Source organism: Melitaea cinxia, chromosome 17 (genome assembly GCF_905220565.1).
Source record: "Melitaea cinxia chromosome 17, ilMelCinx1.1, whole genome shotgun sequence".
Lineage (NCBI taxonomy): Eukaryota > Metazoa > Arthropoda > Insecta > Lepidoptera > Nymphalidae > Melitaea > Melitaea cinxia.
Window position 1 is genome coordinate 13,180,005 of NC_059410.1, and position 26,909 is coordinate 13,206,913.

Genomic DNA, 26,909 nt, shown 5'->3' on the forward strand with positions numbered 1-26,909 from the left:
TGTTTTTTTGTGTACAACAAAAGCTATCGTCCATATATATTTTTTCTGACCAAATCTGTTTCATACAAATTATTTTTTGTACCTATTCTTGTCACAAGATAATAGATTTCAAGAATATTTGATAGGGACAAGTTAACGTTTATTTGTAGACAATGTAATCTTATATAATAAAAAAGTGTAATATTAATAAATGTACATTTATGATATACAGAGAATAAGTATTTATGTTTCACTGCACCTAAATTTGATCGCGTTTATCTCTAAAATTAAAGATGCAATAAGCAACATTTTTTCTGCATTGTAAAGCCTCTCTTGAAAACAACTGAGATATAGCATGTGGACTATGTAATATACATATGTATATGGTAATTAAGTAATAACTAATTATGAAAAATATGAGCGGATAAATAACTATTAGTGTATTATAATCGGACAAAAGTTAATAATTTAATATATTTATTTTTATGCGTATTTATATTTATTAGTACAATATTATTTACATTATACCTAACATAACTATTTCAATGTCTGTCAAGCAAAAGTTTATTCGCGTTTTTTTTTTAAATCATAATGATGGTATAAAAAATATACAATTATGATATAAAATTAAAAAATAGACAAACCTGTCGAAAGAGACTGTGACCCTGAACAATCTTTCAGGTTCAGAGCAGGGAGGGACTGCGGCTGGGGCGCGGACGACGCCACTCAAATGGAATCCTGAAACAAATTAATATTTTTCATTGTTATTTAATCAACGGCAGTCGATACAGCAACTAACTAATGTTCCAAAAACTGACGGTCGTGGATAAACAGCCAACGACAAATATTTGCTGCTTGTTTATTATTACTTAATATGTCAGATGCATTTCGTAGTCTGGACATCTGTGCTTGTGGGTTGTGTGACTCCAAAACAGATTCAGATATAGACAGATTCACATCCAATTGGAGACTGTTGAATGTGAGGCGATTATTTATTATATTCTTGGGTTTAATAATTTTCAAATACACCAGTAGACTCACTCTATATAGCCTATATTTCATAAAATAGAGAAGAGAAAAGAAGAGTGATTAGTGCGATCTAGTCATTTTTTATTAATATAAAGCATAAAACTGGAAACGTTCAAATAAATATATAATCATATTTAATAACGTTACTTTTGATATAAAAAAAATATAAGAGTATTATTTTGATTACTTTATAATAATACCAAAAATGTACATAATAATCTGTTTTGGAGGTCGAAGTTTCACTTGACTGAAACTGAATTCGCAAGGTTGATACAAAAAAATTGTATAATGTCAACCGTTTAATGCGATTATAACAGTTGCGTAAAAAAATGGGACAGTTTGATATTGTCATGCTAATCGAAACGTTTAGAGGCACGTCGGTTTATTATATTTATATGTAAATTAGACAATATTAGAAATTTAAATCTTGAAGTGTATTTCATATTTATATATTGAAATTAGCATCGCAGATTATCTATGATACACAATATACATTGTATATAGTAGAATATTTGTTTTTTATTGGAATTCATGTCTGGCGATACAACTAAACAATATTATAAGAAGTTGATTTCATACATATTAAACAAAAACTAAAATATAATTTAAGAACGCATTAAGCCTGGTATTTAAACAACAGTTTTGAACAAAAGCCAATATCGGAATAAAAAGGAATATTTTGTAAATAAGTCGTTAAATTTGAATAGTTTACAAAATGGCCGACAATTTAAAGTTAACGATGTGTACTAAAATTACGAGCGCCAATCAACCTCGTATCCTGTTATTGAGTTCTAAACTTGGAATGAAAATGTTTGGAACGGAATATACGTATTAAACGTTTAAAACTGTTATGATAAATTATGAAGGGCCTATTATACTACACCAACCTTGCTGATAAATATATCTAACATATAACGGTAACCAACAGATATTTTTTTTATATATTTACTTTTTTGAACATCAAACTGCACTTTGAGTATCTGTCGATGAATCCAAAATTTGTAGTTTATTAGTCAAAAGAGGCTCGCAGAACTTGTTTTACCTCCTACTGATAAATGCTATCAGTAAGTTATAACTTATGTACGAGATAAACTTTATCAGCAACTGGTAAAACAGGTCAGTACAATTATCATATATTTAGTTCACTCTTTTCTGTCACAGTTCGTAAAAATCGGTTTACACAATTATCTTTTTTTCTTCAGTTAAATTCTTCCACAAACTCAAAAGTAATTTTTATATTAAATAAATAATTATGTTATTGTCTTATAATTTTGAGCAAACAAATTATATTGTGTAAGTATTACGCTGAGTGGTTACGGCATTAAGAATTTAGCCACCAGTTTCACTACCACCTTGGAACTTAAAAAGCCGACCGATGGCGGGATAATCATCCAACTGCTGACTCTGAAATACACAGGTTGAAGACGGTCTTCGGCGCGACAAAGCCAGCCCTGCGGTCACCAACCCGCCTGCCCAGCGTGGTGACTATGGGCAAAACACATGAGTTCACTCCATTTTTGCTGCGAACTTGTGGAGGCCTATGTCCAGCAATGGACTGTAATAGGTTGAAATGATGATGATGAGTGTAATCATATACCAAGTATGTATTATAACTTATTTAACATTAGTTTCGCAAGAATTTTTTTTGGCTTGTCGATTTTTTGTGACAAACAAATTTACTGTATTGCGCATTTTGATTCAACTAGTATTTATATGATTATGTATTAGTAACAAAGACTATTCATTTATTTGGAAAACCAAATCGACAAACAACAACACATAACAATACTACTAAACAATAGTTGGCTTGGTTGGATAGGTCTTCAATTTAATTACTTAAAAACTTTATTCTAATTACTTAAAAAGTTTATTTATTCGTGGGATCCATAAAAATATTCAATTATATTTACTACACAAAATTAAATCGATTAGTCAATACGAAAATCAAACTCGCTGCTGTTTCATTGTTCCGAATTTCAAAAAAAAAAAAAACTTGTATAGCATTTCATCACGACTGACTTAACATCTACGCTTTGTGAAATTTATTTCGGCTGAATAAAGTTATATCGAAAATAATAAGTGCTATTCAGTTTGGCGATGGAGACGGAAGTACTGACACTTGAGGAGGAGAATTAAGTTTTTTAATGAGAAAAAAAGTAAAAAAAAAATTGCGAAAAAAAAATTAATTTAAATGCGAAGTAGGGTAGTCGAACCGATAATAATCAATGAAATAGGCATTATTACGGATAAATCAAAAAGTGCTCGTCAGATCTCAATCAAATTTAAATGGGACCACATGATAAGCACCAGCTTTCGATTAAAAAATGAACCATCAAAATTGATACATGCGGTAAAAAGTTATGAGGAAAAAGACATTAAAAAATATAATCGAATTGAGAATCTCCCTTTTTTGAAATATGTTATAAAACATGGCGGCGTTAGTACAGCTGTTTCTGCGATTTTATTGCGATTCGTTATCGTGTGGGCACGATCGACGCAGCTGATCATACAAGCGTTATTACATGCCATTTTCGTCTCTGACTGTTAACAATAAAACTCGTAATAGTTTTTATAGTATCGAGTAGTATCAAATGATAGTTCATAGATGCGAATCGAGTCGCGTTTCGTTTGATAACTTCGATTATGTTTGCTAACGAAAAAGGAATATAATGTATGCTTATAACTTTAAATATTGCATATATATTACTGTCTATTTTAGACATAATGAATTTTTATAATATAATTTAATTAATAGTAGAGAAAAAAAGATTTATAAACGCAACAGACCCATTCCAATTGCAATTCTACGACTAAATTCAACAGACTACAGAACTTACTACTTAATACTTAAATATGATTTCATTTACATAATTATGAAAAAAAAAAACTAATAATTTTATTGTTTGTACAAAATTTACTGATATCCAAAATAATTTGGACCGTAATAGGCTGAACTGAACTGTACTGAAAAAAAAAAGTAAAATTGTTTTCTAGTTTCATTTACTTATTTAGTGGTTTAAAGTGTGTGCTTAAATGTCACAAATTAAAATACTGGTAGAAATGTAGACATTCTAATGTGAACAAGTATTCTTTTGTTATACAACTATGAATAATAAAAATAAAAAATATATAAAAAAGTGCGTTAGCTTATTTCATCAAAAACGGCAATTTCATAGGTATATTTACTTAACTTGTTAAATATATAGATCAGATGATAATAAACACTTTATTCACAATACAATCTTTTCAAATATCCAATGGTAACGAAAAATTAAAATAGTAACGTAAAATTGCAATTCCGCACGTATTTACTATTGTGTAGCACCGGCTTTACGCCTTCCTTACTCGAGGAGCGAATTGAATTTTTAATCTGCCAAAGTATGCGAAATTATTAACGCAAAACTCGCTTGCCATTTGACTCTTTTTAAAAGAACTTACGGCAAATCAGATTATTATTTTTATTTGTAGCATTCCATATGTTCGGACCGACTTAAACTGTCGAAAAATGAGTTGTGTTATTTTTAGGAACTTTCTGGTCTGATTAAATTCTTTTCTCTTTCTCTCTTTTTTGATTGGACTTATATTAAGTCAACGGTATTTATGAAAATTAAATATGTATAAAATAAATGAGCCTAAAATGAACGCTAGTGAAACGCATGACAGAAACAAACAAAAAAAGTTTTTACACTTCTGAAAAACGGCATTAGGAAATCTATGCTCATTTAATGATATTGAAAATTATGTTTATTTAAACGTGCTAATATCAGAAACTTATGGTCTGAAATGAAAGTCTTTTCTGTTAGATAGTCCATGTACTGTGGAAGGCTATTTTTACTTAAATTATCGCGTGTAAAACCGCGGTGCACAGCTAGTACGTTAAATAAATAAATAAACGACTATACATATAGTAAAAGGGATCATTTTATTTGTTCATTTGTTTGATTACGCCAATCTAGGTGGCTAGGAATCACTTATCCTTAACACCAAAGCAAAATAACCATTTGTGCCCAGACATAATTATAAAACATATCTTCAAACTGTGCTCATGATTAACTTATATAAATAAGGATGAAAAATTACAAAAAGTAATAAAAATATATATATATCTCTATCAGCCGGCTGTTACCTAAAACACAATAAATTGCCTGCCCCAGGAACAGTCGACCGTGTTTGTTAATCATGTAAATATGTAGTTGACATTCCTTTACGTATAGTTACGTTTTATTGCACTAAAATAATGTAACAATACGTCACGAAATGCGTGTTAACACACACTAACACGATATAAGTAATAAGTTTAAATTATAATGTAATTGCACACTAACACAACAGTTAAATGTTTGACCTCGTGATATACAGGTCAACGGGGGTCAAGGCGTCAGTTGTCGGTGTATAAATATATAATTATAAATTTACGTAAAGTTATATTAACCATGTAATTTTCAGCTTGATTGATATCGGAAAGTTCATGAAAATGACGCTATAGTTATATTGATTTGCAGTTAATTAAGGAGGGTAGTTTTATCTTAATTTTAGATAGTTTGTAAATTGCACGATATTTCAGACATCATCAATTCCCAATACTTCTCCAATGACGAATCAAGCCTTTGTCAAGCTTTGTGACTTTACAGGCTGGAGCAACATTAACGAAACTAATCAAAAGTACCGTACAAAAAGTAGCTAAAGCAGCTTTTAATGAAAGAAAAATTAGTCAATAATTTAGATAAAACGAAATCAAAATTCACCTTGAATTCTGACTGTTATTGTTAACATAAGTGTAGAGATTTTTCAAGAACTTATCCAATATGCAGCACAATTAGTCTGGGTAACTAAAAATAACAATGTTATTACAAATTAACTAAAACTAAAAGGAATAATAAAAAATAATTGTCCAGAAAAGTTCGTGTATAAAATTAATTGTTGATTAATTTAGAAATGTTTGACGGTTATAATTTGCTGACTAATTAACTTATATTGAGTGACCAGGTAGCTATTTTGAATGACCGAATACATTTTTTAACAAAACCACGCATAATTTTGATCGTTTGATTAAATGTATTTAAAAAAGATTGAATCCGGATACGCAACTTTCATCTCTATCATTTTGAAACTATAAACATCTTTTATAAGTGTGTTAGTTCCGTTTATGTAGGCGTACTAAGAGATTACTCATTTTTTATAAATCTATACTAGTATTACAAAGCTGAAAACTTTGTTTGCCTGTTTAAACGTGCTAATCTCGGGAAGTACTGATTCGAATCGCACAATTCTTTTTGTGTTGGATAGCCAAAGTAGGCTATTTTTTCCTCAAATTACCTATATTCAAAAGAAAAAAATCGATAATTGCTACATTACAAAAGCTATTTTAATAATATTTAAAGTTTTAACAATCTCATAGTACCTAACAGTGGAAACATAATAATCAAGAGATGCCTACATGAGTGGTTTCAATAATTCGGTTGGCATAATATGCCTTGATCGTATCCAAATATGTATATTTGCTGTGTTATTGTAATAAGTCCGAACAAAATCCCTCTTGCAATTGAAATAGTAAGATAAACAAAATGTAGCGATTCATAAAACAACTGAAGCCATAAACAACTCGGGTGAAACAGGGAAGAATATCTAGTTCACGATAACCTCGCTACTTTAATATTTGAACGGCTTTTTCCGATCCCCTGTCCCTCAGCGTTTTAAATTTTTAACATCCATCGATCGATATAGAAATAATTCAATGTACATTACACATTAAAATCCAAAGCGTTATGGGGTAGCAGTAATTTCTATGTAAAGTATTCATATGGTTGAAGCAATGGTTTCAGGCTATTACGCAAATGAGTCACAAACTATTTGTCTGACTGCTTGACAAATTTGACAAAATACACGCAATAATGTGTAAAAATTTAAAATAATTTTATAGATATATTTAGTTGTGTATGAATTTATATAAATGGTAAAGTGGTAAAGCAGTACATTAAAATAGCGCACTAAAAAAACATTAAGCCTAATAAAAAAAAAAAAATCTTTTATAAGGCTGTTTAATATTTATATATAGGTTGTTAAATGTTTATATCGACTTTTTGCAATTTTCGGACATTTAGAAAGTGGTTATAAGTATACTAATCGGTATTCAAATAAAAAAACCGCTTTTACATTCGGCTTAGGAAACATATTTCACGCTTAATAGCTGCTTGAGAAATCGATATAAATATTCGTTATTTATTTGGTAGTTTTTGATTGAAAAAAATATATTATAAATTCTGATTGTAAAATATTGTAATGCTAGCTTTTTACCGCGATTTACTATGCGTGGAATGTACTACTTTAGGATTTTACTATGACTGTTTATGGAGTAATAAACTAATAACTCCACTTCTAGACGGTGTACCTATATAGATGAGATTTACACTAGGTTTTAAGTTCGATCTCTAGCATCAAAACTGTGAACACTGTATCTAGAAGATTTTGCATGACACCGAAACAAAGTTATAGACAGACAACCAGAAAGACTGACAAAAATTCTAAAATAATGATGAAAATGGTATGTCATAATTAATACATTTAAATAAAGAATTATTTAAATATATACACATGTTTGTTTTTATATATTTTTTTAATATCGAGTCAAGCCGATTTGGTTCAGAACCGGATCAAACTGGTAAGGGGCTATGTTTATTAATTTCTAAAATTGTACTCAATACATTATTTAAAAGTTTTAACATATTACATGTTGCCATATTTTTACTTTACAATTTATATGAGTATACATACACATATGCGTACGTCCTTATTTAAATGTGTAGGTACCTATATACTTCTACTGCAATAACAATTTGTGTATATTACTGAATAGTTGTGTTCCTCTGCAAACAATAACTGGTTTAATTCAGTACTCCCGATCATATATTTGCTAGTCTTTTCATACCATTAAATAATTAATCATACCAAAGACGATAGATACGTCATAAAATACGAACACCTTTTTTACCTAAAGGCGGTTAAAATATCCCCTAATACCGTTATATGTAAATACATAAATAGATACAGGGTTTAATTATAATATTCTAAATTGTTTTCATCGCGAGCTCCGCGCACCATAAACCGGTCAGAACCAGTAATTTTTGGGCAAACACCATAAATTACCATGTAATAACAGTACGTGGGCTGCGCTATTCGTTTTTATTTACGACTATACTTGTTTCACATCGTGTACCCGACTGTATTGTGATTTTTATTAGATTTTTTTTTTTCACCATTCGGTATCTCTGTTGGTTTTTAATGTTCCTTGTTGTGGAAATTGGTAGCTCTGGCCTTGTTGAAGATTTAACCGATGGTTTATTTTATTGCTCTATTCATACAACAAAAAATAGGAAGCTATCTTTGTTCTCTGTTCTCTGTTCGTGAACAAATAAGTTTTTATAAATCTATTGAAAAAGTAAACATAAAAAAGATTTGGAGCAACTAGTGTTTGCATAAGCATGTCTCATTTTCCAATAACCTACCTCAATTACATAAATATAATTAACTACATAACAGAAATGTAGTAAAATTATACTGTATACATTAGAAAAAGTAGTACCTACGTATAACATTTCAACTGAAGTCATTGTTGTAACACGGCACAAATCTAACGGTAATTGTTATCACAATGAAAACATAAACAATATCGTATCGTAATATTATTAGCTAATTTCCATCGTTCGAATCAGATGGCCCACTTTCGAGCTCAAGACCAAAGTCTGTGTGAGTGATTCAAACCGGTTTGTTTACATTAATGACTGCCTGTGTGCGACACGCGCCTGTGTGAGTCACGTCGCTACGTCACTTTGTTTACGTCTAAGCTTGTGTGCGTGGAATACTGTAAGAACGTTTGTTAGTATGAGTGGATACGTCACGCGGGCACGTGCGCGTGTGGGTGTGTTCGCGTGTCGACGTGACGTCACGGCGTTTCGTCACAGGCGTCGCTGTGTGCGTGCGTCTGCACGCTTCTGTGTGCGCCTCGTCAAGTCAATGTTACATTTTTGTGACCTTAACCGTAGCCATTTCGCAAGTCTGTCCTTTACGTAACTGTCGTATCTAGTTCTATTAATTCCCAAGAACGATTTGAAAAGATAAATAAATAATGCATTAGAGGAATGGGTAATTAAATATTTAAATTAATCGCAATTGATAATTATTGTAAGCCTATATTAAAATTCAAGATTATGTCGCTATGTTTCCTTCCGTGTTCATGGCTGTTTTGATATGGTATCAAATGCTAATAAATTTTCAAATATCCCTTATTTTTAACCGACTTCCAAAAAAGGAGGAGGTTCTCAATTCGACTGTATTTTTTAAAGGAACAAGATAGTTTATCCAGTTCCAGCCATTTCGTAAATTATATTTATTAACTAAACACTTTTACGGAAAAGAAAATATTTAGTACTTACATAAAAAATGAAAAACTTTTAATTCGTATTGTTTTTTTAAGATATCAAATCAATGAATATTTTAAAATTAATCGATATTTTTGATTGTTTAGATATTTCTATTATTGCAACCCCAACTTCATAAATTTATTTTGTGACAAGTGTTTGTGAATGGTCCGCCATTTGCGATTGTGAGTACCTACTGAAACGGGGGGTAATTTTGACAGAAATATATATATTTTTAGCGCATTCAATTTGAAACCTTTCAACTTAACTATATACTTAACTAATTTAAGATTATAATAAATAAGTTACTGTGATTGTAGGTTGTTTTGATTTAATATTAAACTTTAATGATTTACTTACAAATACGCACTAATTAATGTTCAATTTTCTGTTTATTTATTTCGCGCTAATCTCATTCTAAAAATTCATCCGAAAACCTGTTTATTGAGATAGGTTATAAATTAAAGCAACATCACGTTATCCGTAGCAACTGTATACGTCAATCATTTGACATAAATATTACATAATTATATCGGTAGATTTTAACGGAGAATAAATCTATAGTTTTACAAATACGCGGTAAGGACAACAGGCTGATTTTATTAATGTTTATTGCGTATGGCAACACAGCACTTACTTTATATAGTAGTACGGTAGAAAATATAAAACAACATGTACTTATTGCTTACAAAAAATAATATTATTAACCACTATGATAGGTGCCGAAACTCGAAAGAGAGTGTAATCGCGTGAAATGCAAAAGTAATTAGATATATAAATCCGATGTGAAGTAGATTTAATAGTACGTTATAATATATTTTCAGTTTTTTAACTTGTTAATAATTAATCAAAACCAATCATCTTCATGTATTCTCCACATACACAGGCATATGCGAAATTTATAAAACAAATTTAGTAATAAATGGGATTACGGAGGACGAAACAAATACCTAGTTAAACCTCATGTTTTGTTTAATTATTTAAATTTGACATCTATACATTCTAAAATGCCAAGTGTTTTATCATACACCATGCATTATAATTATTCTACAGGTGATTTATTACTTAAAACTAGAGATCGACAGTCGAAATATTTTGTCTCATTTGTATTTTAAAATAGTTGAGAACACATTTTCACCAGCACCATCTATATGTATTGATAGGAATACTAAATATGTCATAAACCCTATAAAAGTGTGTTTCTCTATTAACCCGAGCATAATCACCTATGTTCATAATTATAATACAATTTTTTACTGATAAATTAAATTCTTAAAAAAAAACTACTTTATTACTAGAGACTACAAATATAATCAAAAATGAATCTAGAAATCGTATGGGCGTGTGTACACCTGCTCTTACAGGTGACGGAAAGCCATTAGTTCTACACGTGGGGACCAATTTGTTCTCTGTGCAATTCTTAAAGCGAAGGGGAAGAAATGTGAGAATTGACATTTTTATGCTAAACAGAATTAAAAAAAAAAAACCTTTGTAGTGAAAACAGACAATAAATAAAGTATATTAGCATTATACTTGCATGTGTCACATGTAAAATTGATATCGAAATTTAAATCTTAATAAATATAAATCTCGTGTCACAATGTTTGTCCTCAATGGACTCCTAAACCACTTAACCGATTATAATAAAATTCGCACACCATGTGCAGTTCGATCCAACTTGAAAGATAGGCTATATTTTACTTTGATATATTAATTATTATATTTAAGAAAAAAATAAAGAAGGCGGTACAAAGTTCGCCAGGTCAGCTAGTCATATATAATATTTTTTTTTATTTTTATTTCAGAGCAAGAAGTTAACATAAGTAAGTATGAACTAGCTGTACCCTGAGGTTTTAACCGCGTTAATTTGTGGGAAAAACGTACTACAATATCATATAGCCTTCCTTCAACTACAACAACAATCAAACTCTTCGTCTTTATAATATTTATATAGTAAAATAAATTTTACCCAACAATTGCTAGAAGAAAATAATTAATGTCGGACTTATTTTCATGAAAATGGCATTTTAAAACAATTCTCTTAATATTTAATTGTAGTTTATTACGTTGTACAATGAACATGCATACAACAATAAAAAGGAAACAAAATACGATTATTGCGAATTTACATAGTAATTAGAATTTGTATTGCTACTTTAAACAATTTTAAATTACAATAATTGTTTAAAAATGCTCAGAGTATTACAATAAGGACCACTTGTTGATAATCCTGACTTTAATTGCGTTGTGTATACGATGTTGTATCAAGATGAAACATTCACCAGATTTTAAGTTCGATCTACAGTATCACAACTGTCTACACTATATCCAATAATACCATGCAGCAGATTTCGTTTAATGGCAAAACGAGCATTACATTTACGTAAGCCAAATTACAATCACATCATATTTTTTTTTTATTTTCAATAAAATTTTTTGCTAATTGATCGAACCACAGATTCAATATAAAACCTTATACGTAATAGAACTCTTTGGTTCAATACATGTTTTGTCCTTTACACGGCGAAATAATATTCCCGCCCGCATGACAGCTGTCACATGTTAATCAAACAGGTATAAATTCAAAATGGCGGACGAACCGCAACCGGCATTAAGAGCCATTTCACAATTTTACGCTCTGCAAGTTTAGGTAAATTTGGTCGCATCGCGCGAGTCGTACGAGCCGCGCGATCTTTGTGCTAGTACGTATAGTGTGACAACCAAAAGACCATCGTGATCATTTTCTGATGTATAATAAAAATTATAACTATGGTATAAAATGTTTTTTACATAATTAATTTGTTAAAAATTTCAAGTATGTTATATAACAACAGTCAATAAATTTAAAATAAAATAAGAAAATCAATTTTATGAAACAATTTTTTAAAATTGATTTAGTTTTTTTCAGTTTACGAATGAATCTAATATTTACGATATGAATAAAAAAGCATTTAATGACATCGACACCGACAAACATATTAATTAACAAATAACAAGACAAACAGATTGAAATGCCTATTTCTATTGATAGTGTGAGAAAAGAAAATTAAATTATACATTTGTTTACAGAAATTATCATTATATTATTTTACAGTCATTTTCGTAATATGTTTATTTTATTTATATTTTATTATGAAAGTATCAAATGCGTTTTATCCGCTATAACAACAGGCGCTTGGCGCGTGTGAGCGACAGAGACGGCTGCGCAGAATTTGGCGTGGACCTTACCTCTAAGAGCGCTAGCGCTCGACTGATTTACCGGGCTTGATGCGTGGCAATATATACTATCTTTTTATTATTTAATATAAAATGTATTAAAAATAATTACATCTTTTAATTATTTTTTTTGTATTCCTTAATGATGTAAGTTTACTTTGATGAAGATAGTTCGTTAAAATTTCTTAGTTTTCTAAGAGAAATATCGCTTTTAAAATTGTACTTATTTGGAAAATATTCGTAACTTTAAATTTTTTTTATCGTTTAATAGAGATACAAATGGAATAAAAATCTATGATAGTGGACAACAAAATTATATTCCACATATTATGATATTTTTTTAAAATGGTTTCAACGTAGAGGTTATTGAAAAGTAGGACTTCAAAGTATACATTGCGACCGTTTACCCAGGGAGGAGGCTGATGAAAAGGTTAATAATTTTATACACATAATATAAATCAAAATTCTGATCTGACTATGGACTACAACAAAGGTTGCTCTATTATATTTCAAGAATATAAATTACATTATTGCATCCAACACTGAGATTAACGACGTCAAAATATTACAATTTCGCGGATTGTTACCGATTTTTGTGAAATGGCTCTTAACATGTTAAATAATATCCGGATGATAATTTATTACCTGCAAGTGTTTTTACCGCAGTCGGTGAGTTTAGACTTAAGTTTTATTTACATGCGGGCCAGATGGAAACGATAATATATTCTGAAATGTCCGATGTCGATTATGTCATTAGGTTTTTTTTTCACAGACTACAAATGTCATTAGGCCCTTGTTTGACAGGAAGTGGTTAATTCAAGGTTTTTTTTTTAATTTCAGTTATGGATACACTGTGCAAAGGTATGGTGGTAGTGGGCGTTGTTACTTTCAATTAGCATATGTAACAAAAATAATATCTTCTATAATTTTATTATATAACATAGTTTTCATAAAGGAATTCGTTACTTATTTCTGCTTACTTACTTCTTACTACTTGTTATAATGTTATACTTACATACACAATTTACCCCATAACTTTTTACTGGGCGGACCGATTTTAATGATTCTTTTTTAAATCGAAAGCCGGTGCTTGTCATTTTGTCTCATTTAAATTTGATGAAGAACTGAAGAGTCGTTTTAGAGTTATCCCTAATAAGGCGTGTTTGATTATTTTATCGATTACCTCCGTTATATTATTTGCCGATATAATTGAAGTCAGTTATTTTTTTCCGTTTTCAAGCAAACCATTATTTATTCAAGTTTTTATATATAGTTTTTTTTTTGTACAATCTACCACTCACCTTTGGCACTACAATATAATAATTTTTCTTTGTTATATACTATAGACATATAGACAATGGAACCAATAACAATAGTAAGGTTATAGTAATTTTATGTCGGATGTAGTGGGTTGTAAGAAACTTTATTTACTATTACCGCGAGTATTAGGCGCTATCGTCAAGGATCATTGTCTTACGCGAATATTATAAGGGAGCATACACGCTAAAGCTGTTAACTAAATCGTAAATAATACTACAATATATAATTAACAGAAAATATCTGTCAGCATCGGCCCACGTTCTAGCTTTGGAGACACCTTGAGATTGCTTCAAAGTTTACTGTAAAATGAACGTCATTCGCGGCGAATATCCTTCTGTTCGCGGTAAACGCAAAAAATACTAAACGGATTTCCATGCGGTTTTCACCCGCATCTCCCTGTCCTAAGCCCACTTATGTAGGGTCAGCACAACATGTTTTCCTCTTCCATTCCTCTCTATTATTCGTCACTTCAGCGCTTACTCCTTTCTTTCTCATGTCCTCACTCACACAATCCATCCTACCTTGTTTTTTTGGCCTCGTACTTCGTCCTATTGATATAAAAAAATGTACCGGCAAATGAAATCCCATTGATGTTATTTTTAGTACTTTTAATACATAATAATTAGTCGTAACTACACATAATTACAAAGACTAACTAAGAAGACTAGAATAGCAAACTCAACATATATATATATATATATATATATATATATATATATATATATATATATATATATATATATATATATATATATATATATATATTACACGCCGACTCCGGACAATAATCGAAACTACAACTCGAAACAAAAAAGCAGGGTAACTGCAAACCGCGCCAATGGGTGTCAATAATTAAATTTAAGTATATCAACGTTTCCGATTGCACTTAAAGATAAGTCTTAAATCCGTTATGTGTAAACTCGTTCAAAACGACCTCGAAATGAGGAAGGAAATTTATCTCAATAGCATAATTAAGGAAATTGTTTTTTAATTTATTAAAGGTAATAATCTTAACTGTACACTACTAACTCACCTGGCAAACTTCGTGTCGCCATATTTTGGAACTTGCGATAAAAATTTCGATCATTGCATCGAAATTTCGATTAATTGAAATAAAATATAACCTATATAAATATTTTAGGTCGGACAAAGTTATATACCCATCTGCAAAATTTCATTAAAATAAGGCCAGTAGTCTCGGAGACTAAGGTTTAAACGATTTTGACCGATATTTTCGTGTAGAGAGATACTACCTATTACTAATATTTATTTCTAAGATACGAAGACAATATACTAGTTAAGTAAAAAGGTTTGAAAACAAGTATTTTACTAGTGCTACCAATTTTACAAAGAAATTTTACAAACAAACTCGGTATATTTTGGTTCCAATCTCTTTGATGTTTTTTCTTATGCACATAAAATACATTGTTAACATAAATAAGAAACGCAGACGATGTCGCGGGTGTAAGATAGCGTTGAAAAACTTCATCTGTTTTAAACATCAAAGGTATGACGCCTTTTTCATAAAATAAACAGATATATTTATGTATTAACTGGTTCGACCGGCGAACGATGTATCGCCAAACTTTTCGTTAGTAATTAATTTTTATTTTTACAAACCACGTCCAGTATTAAAGAAAAAAACGAGTGTGCTTTACAATTTTAGACCACACGACTGAAGTAAAATTTCTTTAGCTCCATCTAACTTATGTCCCTCTCAACTTCTGTTCGCCTCGCCCGATCACACTTTCTGTGACGCTCTCGTCACGCATTCACCAGCTTACTCCCCAAGTCAAGCGTGCGTAAAGAAGTTCTACTTCAATATCTAATTTGGTTTACTCCACCACGTTGCTCCGGTTTTTGCGGATATTTTACATGCTTTATGACACAATACCTTGTACATGATTGATACCATGATAATATTTCGTAAAATATATTTTAATTTGGTTCTTATTTTATTTTATTTTTTATTAAATATAAAAGTGTAGTTTGTAAAAGCCTTTATACCTACTAAAGTAGGCCACCTTAAGAATCAATGGATGGAATACGTAGGCGTTTTTATATTGTACAGTGGGTAAGTAGGTATTAATCGTTCACACGGGTGTTTAATTATTAACAGTTAGTAGCAAACGATTAGAATTCTTAGTAAAAATGAAATTATAGTAACCATTACATTTTCAATGAATGAAAAAGAAACGGCTTTTCCTGAACGATCTAAGACATCCTGTAGGATAAAATGTTGTCTTTGGAAACAGCATTAACACAAGTGCCTTGTTATAGAAATTTGTCGGCAAACAAGATGCAGCTTACCTGAAGGTATTAAGCGATTACCCTAGCATATCATCATTATCATCAACATCATTTCAGCCTATTACAGTCCACTGCTGGACATAGACCTCAACAAGTTTGCGCCAAAAATGGACTAAACTCATGTGTTTTGCTCATAGTCACTACGCTGGGCAGGCGGGTTGGTGACCGCAGGGCTGGCTTTGTCGCACCGAAGACGCTGCTGCCCGTCTTCGACTTGCGTATTTCAAAGTGTTTTTCAAAGCCAGCAGTTGGATAGTTATCCCGTCATCGGTCGGCTTTTTAAGTTCCAAGGTGGTAGTGGAACTGTGTTATCCTTAGGCGCCTTACGAAACCCACGGGAAGAGAGGCGGTGGCTATATTATTTATGCCGTAACCACGCAGCAACGTAACCCTAGCCTATATACTCCTGCAACAACAAAAGCATCGCAAGCGTATAGCCAAACTAGCTCCGACCCTCTCTAGGAGCGCTGGTCACTTAATTATAACAGGAACACAACACTACTTGAAAGCAGTATTATTTAACTGTGATCTTCTGTAAGGTCGAGGTACTTCCCCAATTGGGTTGCTCCAGATTTTGAGCAGGATTCTTTCTTGATGTGCCCTACGTGCGTTGACCACGTTGACAACGACAGACATCTTTACATGTAGTTTACACTAAAATTTAGCCGTAGTAGGAACGTGTAGTCGCCATGACAACTGGCCGCTATACTATGGTCACACCATTGCGTCTATTCGTTGTCAGAATGTTATTTCTTTAATGCTTGTTTTCCTCAATTTTCCAAATTTTCTTCCTATGTATTCTTAGATTTATTAATTTTATACGAAATAAAATAAGCAAAGTAAAATATTGTAAAATAATGCTCTTTACTTGCTGTTGTTTTATCGTACTAAAATATAATACATAACAAAGGTCATTTACTTTCATTTTTTTGCCAATAAATTATTAATATAGTCATTTTATACTTTGCAGTATTAAAAATTGAATATTTTTTACACTCAGTTCTTTCCCGTGTGTAGAAGGTAATGTTATTCTTGAATGGTTATTTATATAGGGTCTAATATTAGCATTTGATCGAATATAAATTGAATGTAATAATCTATTTATTATACCTATCTACACGTAATGAAATAGTTAAATAATTAGTATCAAAAATTGATGAGTATCTATTTATGAAATATGATGTTTTATATTATGTAGTCATACATATATGTCATGTAGCAGGGTAGGGTCGGCAACGCGTTTGCGATGCTTCTGATGTTGCAGGCGTCATATAAGCTACGGTAATCGCTTCCTATCAGTTGAGCCGTTCGCTCGTTCGTCGACCTAGTTGTATATAAAAAAAAAAACGTGATCGGTTGTCTAAAAGATATCACTCTTCAGCGAAAAGGCTGCCTGGTATAAATAGTTTATTTTAAATTATAAGAATAAAAAAATTGTATGATTCTTTTTTGTGTTTTATAACAAATACATACACATAAATATACAAATACAACGAAAGATAACTAAACAAGATGGCGCTCGTGTTTTTAAAACTAATTCATACATATAATAATAACCTGTTAATTATTGTAATGTAAAACTCCACATTTACAAAAGACGAGAATCCGTTGAGCACACAGCGTCTGGACCGTATTGACTTTCAGATTGTAACATTTTGTTCCGAGATTACTAATAAACTAACAAAGGCCTACGTATACGAGTACATACATCTGTAGTTTGTAGATACTAATGTTGGAAAGGTAAAGTATATAGTTGGAACTCTTCCAACTCGGTTCCTTTCTTGCAGTAAAACTTCTTTACGCATATGCTTGACTTAGGGTGTAAGCTGATGAATGCGTGACGAGAATGTTACGAAAAGTGTGATCGGGCTAGGCGAACAGACCAAGAGAGGTGCGAGCACACATTTTCTTTCTCTTTCATTCACGTTTCGCATATCTATGACAGTGCGGGCTTATTGTGCAGAAGTTTTACTTCAGTCGAGTGGTCTAAAGCACACTCGTTTTCTAAAACTTATTTGTTAAAATATAGGCTGTAAAACGTCACGTTATAATTTTAAGAAGCAATAAATATATATATATGGAAGCGTAGTCAATACAAATTTCAAACATGATGAAAATAAATACATATTGGGTATATTTTATACATATAAAATAGTAACTGGCCATTATCTGTAAATAAAGACAAATTAAGAAAAAAGATGTTTAGACTTTTATGAAAGCATTTTTTTTTAAATTTTTGTCTGAGTGTCGAAATTTGCATCATAAAATTTGACGTAACTTTAAGAGTTTTGATCCTTGGATGTGTAACATAAAATCTAACGTTAGTTTAATCTAGATAAACCGAAATTAATCTAGATACACTGACACCGTCTAGAAGTGGAGTTATTACTCTATAAATGCGAAGTCGTAGATAAAAGCTAGTGTTTATACACGTGTCCGAACAGTAGAAACATATTTATATAACAGATATATATGTGGTGTCCGTATGGTCCGTACAATAAAGTATATGCGTTAATATTTTGATTCTGTTTTTAATAAATTACAGTAAATAAAATTCTGATTGAATTGTCGTATAAAAATTAAATCAATACACGTAATAAAAATGTAACAGGTCGCTGTCTGTACTTTTAAGATAGATGCGAAAAAATATTATTGGGGCCATTATCAATGTTAATAGCACACAAAACAATAATTATCAGAATTTTTGTCTGTTTGTCTGTGCGTTTGTTCACGTTACTCTCAAAAACTTACAAGGCTTATCCGATTTAGATGTGGTTCTTACTAATATATTTTGGCAAGCTAAGCTTAACATTTAGTGTTTATTTCATGTCAAGCGGTCCGTAAAAAATGCTAATTGGTTCGTCTTGGCGGGCTCACTACCGTGCCCCCAGATTTAAAGAATCACGTTGAACATGTAAAGTCACTATTCCGCGCGGACGAAGTCGCGAGCACAGCTAGTAAATAATAAAAAACTTCGATGGCGCCGTTGATTAGGTACCTAACGTTTTATCGTAAATTTTTACAGACTCGTTTATTTCTTTGTTTGTTTGTATCAAACGTGTGATTGTTTAATATAAATTTAATCAGCAATCAAATATTTAATAATTCAAGATTTTAAAAATGATAATTGTTTTACTTGCAATTCTTATTTTATCCAATTATTCATCAATTCCATTTGATGCCTCATTTAATCCTTAATTTAGTTTAATGACTTTTTATGTGTTTATCACATGAATTACTACTGAACCACTTTAATGATCAATATTTGCGTTTTATAGTTTACCTAGTCTTAAATGAATATTAGATATATGTAATACAACATAATACAAGGAAGCAAAGCAGAATCAATATTCAGACTCCAAACCCAAAAGAAACCTGTTATAAACCTGTTAATTTTGATGAAAGAGAGTTTAAACAAACACTGCAGTTTATATTGGTATATGTGTATATATCAATATATACTGATGCTATATATGTATATAGTATCAGTATATATTGATATAGTGCAGTGTATTGAACAGAACTAAATAGGACAGTGATACAGTGTCGGCCATTCACATCCTTTTGAAGAATAAGTATCGTGTTATCCTCTATCCTCATCCATCCACCGTTCACACGACACGGATAAGATTATATTACTAGTTATCCACCGCGGTTTTACCCGCGTCATTTTAAATTTCTCATTAATTACCGATCCCGTGGGATTTCCGGGATTAAAAGTAGTCTATATTTTATAGATTCATATATAATTTCGATGTAATCGACTTAGGAGTATTTAAATGAAAAAAATCTTTACACAATTTCGAGTTTAAAATAGGTACGAAATACTATAATTATAAAAAATAAAGTGCCTATTTCCAGCAGCAAGACGTTACATGCTGAATTAGTATAGTTGTTTATTATATAGCTGTTGTGTAATAAATAGTTTTTTTACCATATTTATTATTGAAATAAGACAAAGAGTATGATATTAGTTTCCTATGAGGTGGACTGTACGCTTATTTGCTACCGCCATGGTATAAGAAAACCCTGATCTGATCCGGTAGTTATTCTAACTTGATCAAGGGACAAATATCCACCCGAACTTTTACATATACATATAAAATTGTTAAGCCATTGATTCATCACGAAATCTCATAAACCTCTGGACGCATAAAGATGAAAATTGGCAGGGAGGTAGGTTATAATTAGTAGACGTTCGCTAAGAACGGATCTCCGATAGGGCCGGATTAAAAGGGTCGACGGGCTCTCACAAGTGTGTATGAAAATTCTTAATTTTTTGTACTACCAAGTTAAAATTTGACAGAAAGATAGGTAGTAACCGTCCATCAAGAATGGATTTAGCAACAGACCAACATTTAGGGTTTCTAAGTGTCCTCAATTTTTTTTTATTAAATCCTTCATTTGTTTTACTACAAACTTAAATCTTGACAGGTTAGCAGATGTCCACCGTGAACTGATTTTGCAACAGGGAGACATTAAGGAGGTGTAAGGGCTGTTGAGAATGTTTATGTTTTAGAATTTATATTCCAGACTCAAATAAGAGAGATTAGTTCGTAGACTAAGTGAAGACCGCTTTTGGCACGAATGTTCTATGAAGCCTAATGAAAACCGAGCTCCGCGAGCAATCTGGATTTAGCCGTTCGAAAATCGAATCTTAAATGTGGTATACAAAGAGGTCCTAGCTTATTGCAATATCAAAATAGGTACTATTTTTACCCTTTTTTTGTAAATTTAATCAATTTCTAGGTGAACGATGTCGCGGGCAACCGCTACTTAGTAATAACAGTGAGATTATATAATTAGTTTAGTTACACTCGTATTAAAAGTTTAAATATTATAATAGTATTAAATATGCACATATAATTGTGAACACAATACATTTGTGAGGTAATTGTTTGTTCAAATTTTGCATATTTATGATGATATTATTAGGTTATGTTTCGTTTACATACAGATAATTTAATAATAACGAACGGCTATGAATATATTCTGTTTTATATAACCTTCTACACCTTTGTCATATATTATTCGATTTAAGATTATATTCATGATAAAAATGTGTGGGTTTAGTGGCACTGTATCTCATACAAGCTGTAACTAATGTTATAGGTACCTACTATTTCTACTGGTGTACCCAAGGATTCTAGCAAAGTTCAGCCTTATCGGAGTTTTTGTAATGTGAAATGAACATAGATATATGGATGTTGAACGGACTACAAAGTAGTAAAATTAAAATTGATTTTACTTAAAACTTAAACTTGTTAATTCCATATAGGTTTCAAATAATAAAAAAAAAAAAAAAATTAAAAATAAAAAGATAACGCTATTAATGCTAATATAATATATATAAAAGCATATATTTAGATGAAGCATAAGATAAAAATTATATTTTTTGACATTAATTTTAAATTTATTACGCAAATTCAGCACGTTATGCCCTAAACGATTCGTTGACCTCACGAATACGAAATATTTGATCATAATTTGATATAAAGGGTTGAAATCAAAGAAATGTATAATGTATTATAACAACCGCTCTGGTATTAGTGGTGCGTGTGCCATGTACGAGCTTACACACCAGCGGTGAGTGGGTTCAATTCTCGCTCAGGATGTATATTTGGTCTCTTTAGTCTTTTGGATTTATTTAGGTTCTCCACCGTGGCTCGGAGAACACGTGAGGCTGTCGGTCCCAATTGTTATCATAGACACTGTTGATGATGATGACTATGATGACAATCGTTACTCATAGTAGGAAAGACATATCCACCAACCCCCAGCAGAGCAGCGTGGTGGATTAAGTTCTAATCTTTCTCCTAAATGGAGAAGAGGCCTATGTCCCGCAGTGGGATGTTATGGGCGAAATAGTGATCGTGATCATTTTTTTCAGTATTTTTTATAAAGGTACTGATACACTTACACGTCTAAACTGTATAGGTAAATAACTGTTGCTCGCAAAAATAAACTCGACTTCAATTACATCGACAAGCAATACAGTAGGTAGACGGAAAAAAAGTCTAGTAAATACGCGTTATCAAAGATTATTCAAAAAGTATTCACCAGATATCGATTAAATTAAAATGAAACCAATTGACAATAACCCGCTTTCGACTAATAAAATAATTTATCTAAAAAAGAATATTTATCGAAATCGGACCTCGTTATAAAAATAAAAAGTTATGAGGTATAATATAACGTGAAAAAATAGACAAGTAAATACGCATTATTAGCGATAACTCAAGAAGTACTTGTTAGATCTCAATGAAGTTTAAGAGGAAAGGGTACCGGAGAGACTTTTCAAAAATAGGTATTTGAATAAAATGTTTCTGTCGCGCTGCATGCTGCTACCGCGCCCCGCGCCATCTCCGCTCCGTTTTTTCTATGTATGACTGTCGCGTTGTTAGTGTGCGTGCGCCAGCTATTCAGCTATTAATTGTTGACGATATTTTAGTATTCGCATCTTTCGTTTGTGATTGACTACGAATACATATAGCGCATAGTGCTATTTTTCTGAATTTGGCTTGTTTTATTAAATTTGTTCTGCATCGTATTGCTGTGACTCGGCTTACTATTATTGGATTTCATAAACTACTTATTATTATGTTTTATTATTTTGACTTGGATACTCTTTGTGACTTGATACATTACTATATTTTTGTGGATAATTATCGAAATACTTAGGTACTTTATTTATGAATTAGGTATGTAATTACATGGTTGAGGTGTGTGTAAGAATGGATATTGAGATACATACATAATTATAGTGTATACATGTAGTATATAGTATAAGTGTAAGTAACTATACTAATATATATGTAATGTAGTACATACATAGTATAAAACGTTTGTCTTAGTACCTACATATATCATTTGTAATGTCTCATGTTTGTCGCCGTTATTAATACATAGATACCTATAGGTTATATGTATTAATTAACATATAATTGCGGCGATATAATAATGGTTAAAAATAATATTATAATTTAAAAAAAAAAAAAACAAGAAAAGCCGCCTGCTTGAAGAACAGCTATTACCTATAAAGTCAACTGAAAAGGCTGGAACAAGATAAAAATTCAATAATTACACAAAGATAGCTAAATAAATCACAACAATTTCACACATGTACTGTACACTTACAAAAATCATGAAGGCGGCTTTTGCAATTATTATTTTATTTATGTTTTTTTAGTTAGGCAAATTACGTAATCGATTCAATTTTTTTAAAGAGTGGTTGATTAACATAACATAACATAACAATACACTTTATTGTACATCAGCAGAAAATAATAATACGTATCAGATTGATTTTTAACCGACTTCCAAAAAAGGAGGAGGTTCTTAATTCGACTGTATTTTTTTTGTATATATGTTACTTCAGAACTTTTGACTGGGTGGACCGATTTCGACTTGCTCGCAAACGAAAAAAAAACCGACTTCAATTACATCGAAATGTAATACGACAAAGGTAAACGAAAATATAATCAAGTAAATACGCGTTATTAAAGATTACTCAAAAAGTTGTTATCAGATGTCGATGAAATTTAAATATGACTACACGATAAACACGAGCTTTCGATTAAATTAAAAATCATCAAAATCGGTAGACACAGTAAAAAGTTATGCGGTATAATACAACGTAGGTCGACAAAAAAAATAGTCAAGTAAAAACGTATTATTAGATATAACTCGAAAAGTTGTTGTTAGATCTTAAATAAATTTAAGTGGGACCAAATGACACACACCACCTTTTGATGAAATTTTTTTTTGGAAATCGGTCCACTCAGTCAAAAGTTCTGAAGTAACATACATTAAAACTTTCAGTTGAATTGAGAACTTCCTCCTTTTTTGGAAGTCGGTAAAAAATAGAAACCGATTTTACACGTCTATAGAATTCCTAAGTCAAGAAGCTTGAAAGCTTGAACAGTGAAAGATTTAGTATAAAAGAAAGAGGAGTGAGAGGGAAATTCAAGAAGTAAGCTTTCCTCAGAACGAAGACTGCATTCATGGGTATCACTAAGAAATCGTCGCTTTAGATAAGCAGGTACAACAGAGTTAAAAAGAATAGAGTAGAGTAAGTTGAGAATATGCGTATTCCTGCAGAAGGGAATCGGGTGCCACTCAGGGCGTAACTACTGCCGTATCAGCCGTATCAATGATACGGGGCCCCCTATCTAAGGTGTGTAAGCAAAAATTAGTAAAATGTTATCCACAATGTCACTTAATATTGTGATTCTTGGAAAAAAAGAAAAGCAATCCCCTTTTATCCGAGTTAAGCGTGCGCCCAACGACCCAGACGAAGCCATCTGATTTATAACGACTACCGTCGCCCATGGCCTTAAGAGAAAAGATATAGACACTCGACGCTTGGAAACCCCCAAATATTAGCAAGGTCATTCCACACTTTGAATGTACGCGGTGGTGGATACAATTAGCACCACTAGACTTCTTGACGTCGAAAGAATGCAGAACACGACAAACGACACTGCTCATAGTGCACATTACGCATCGCGTGCTCGCACCGTGGAATGCTCGATGGTGCTTTCCCCTCATCGTCAAGAGTTGAATTCGACGCAAAAAGAGTGCAAAGAATCTTCCCTTACTTTTTCGCATAATGTGCCAGAGAGCCTTCAGGTTCGCGCAATGATGGAAGTGTAGACTAAAAAAAGTTACCTTCGAGACAGTTTTTGTAAGAAACAAAAGGCACGGGTTCCATTTGGAAAGCCCAATAGTCTCTCGCCAATTCTGCTAAAGTGTTTGAACTTTGCCCTAGCGATTTACTACCTGTAAGACCTGGAGGCAGCGTTGAATCTCTTCTTCAGGTTATGCGCCTGTGAATCCCCCCATATAGATACGGGAGATTCATAGGAATTCACTAATAGTATTAGCCTCACAGGCTAAAGCGAACGATCTCCCGCATCTATTGCTGCAGGTCAAGGCTAATAACTCTCCAGCTTGGAACTACAAGCTCTTTAAATTAGCTTAAAATCCGAAATTCAAAACATTCATTCCATTAAAGAACTCATGGAATTATTACTGATAAAATTCAAAAGCGTTGCATCCAGTTTTCCGGAGGTAATAACTTGATGTTTTTCAAAACTAAAACTGATAAAAAATTACCTAAGGACTTCGATGGAACAGGAACAGCTACAGCAGACTACACTCACTATTGTCTATTCTAGGAGGAAGTAATAACTTATAATCAATAAATATTTATTTTAATTTAATGCAAGTATTTTTTTGTGAAAAATCTTTACCCATCATTTGCCTCCCCCCCACTAATTTTGATACAGGGCCCCAAGGTTCCCGGGGTTCCAAGGAATGCTACGCCACTGGTGCCACTTGAGTTTTATACGCAATTCAGAAATATGATTCTATTTGCGAAGTCCAAATATGAATCGCATAGGTACATAGATTCGACCAAATTTAATAATCTGCTCCTCAGTAATGTCAAGAAAACAACTAAGCAATTTTTTACCGATGAAAAAAAAGCAGAGGAGGTTCTAAAGTCGCCACGTACCTATATTTATTTGTTTGACCATGCATAACTTTTTACAGAGTATTCCGAAATTGATAAAAAAAAATATATTGGAAAGAATACACCCCGAAGTTGTTTTTCGCCGTTTTCGATGAAGAAGCGCGGCAGCTTGCTTGGCATAGGCATGGGAAAGAGCAGAGTCAGAGAGAGAGAGTAGAGAGATTTTTTTAAGTTTCTTATTGTATATTTTTATTAGTATTACGGTAATAATAATCATAATATACTTTTTTGAAATCCTTGTATTGAGCCCTTTAATTTGATACCAAAAACAAACAACAATTTTTTTTACCATAATTATCATTGTTATTTGTTAGCTAAACCCTTCGTTAGCCCTGATTTGCACAGTGTTACCATGAAAACCGCATCCAAATAAGGTTTTACTGTAGTTATGAAAAGAGAAATTATTTAATTTTGTTAATACGAATTTTAGAAAATATCGACTAAAATTACATCACTAGTGTATCGATATAATTATCGACTATGAGGCATCACTTCGCTGGCGTATATACGTATTGCTTTGACCCTTCCCTCCCCCAGACCTATCCCCCAAAAAGCAAGAAAGGGACAACTGCAGCTCAGACCGTTTTAGGTAGATAATTTTTGACCAAAACAGTGTTTCGTAGTCGACTGTTTTCTCCTCAAAACATGGCAATTTTTTTTTAAATTTTTTTATACAAAAAAAAGAAGCCTTCGGCTATGCCCCTATGTTCTCGTTTTTTTGAAAATATGCATATATTTTTTTTAATGAGTGTCTGAAAATGTACAAAAAATTATGCAATATTTCGAGTTTTTGAAGTCTCCTAATTCCTATAATAATACGAATATGAAAAAAATCAAAACATAGGGGCATGGTCATGGCAGCAAAGAGTTCTATGTCACAAAAATATTTGATCTAGTGTCATTATCCAGGGAGAAAACAGTCGACTACGTTTGTATGGAGAAAGAGCCGGTATCCTTTCCTCTTAAATGGACCACATGACACGCATCTCCTTTCGATAATAAAAAAAAATCATCGAAATCGGTCCACCCAGTCAAAAATTCTGCGGTAAAATACATTAAAAAAAAAAAAAAAAAACAGTCGAATTACGTTGAATTGATCGAATACA

The 26,909-nt window shown here is 31.8% G+C and overlaps 1 protein-coding gene across 1 annotated transcript in view; it reads right to left on the reverse strand.

Moving 5' to 3' along the window:
• LOC123661608 (zinc finger SWIM domain-containing protein 4-like) overlaps nucleotides 1-26,909 on the reverse strand; it is an 81,772-nt gene that overhangs the window by 17,139 nt on the left and 37,724 nt on the right. Inside the window, exon 2 of the mRNA XM_045596567.1 lies at nucleotides 624-717. Coding sequence (XP_045452523.1) covers nucleotides 624-717 — 94 coding nt within the window. The remainder of the gene's footprint in view (nucleotides 1-623; nucleotides 718-26,909) is intronic.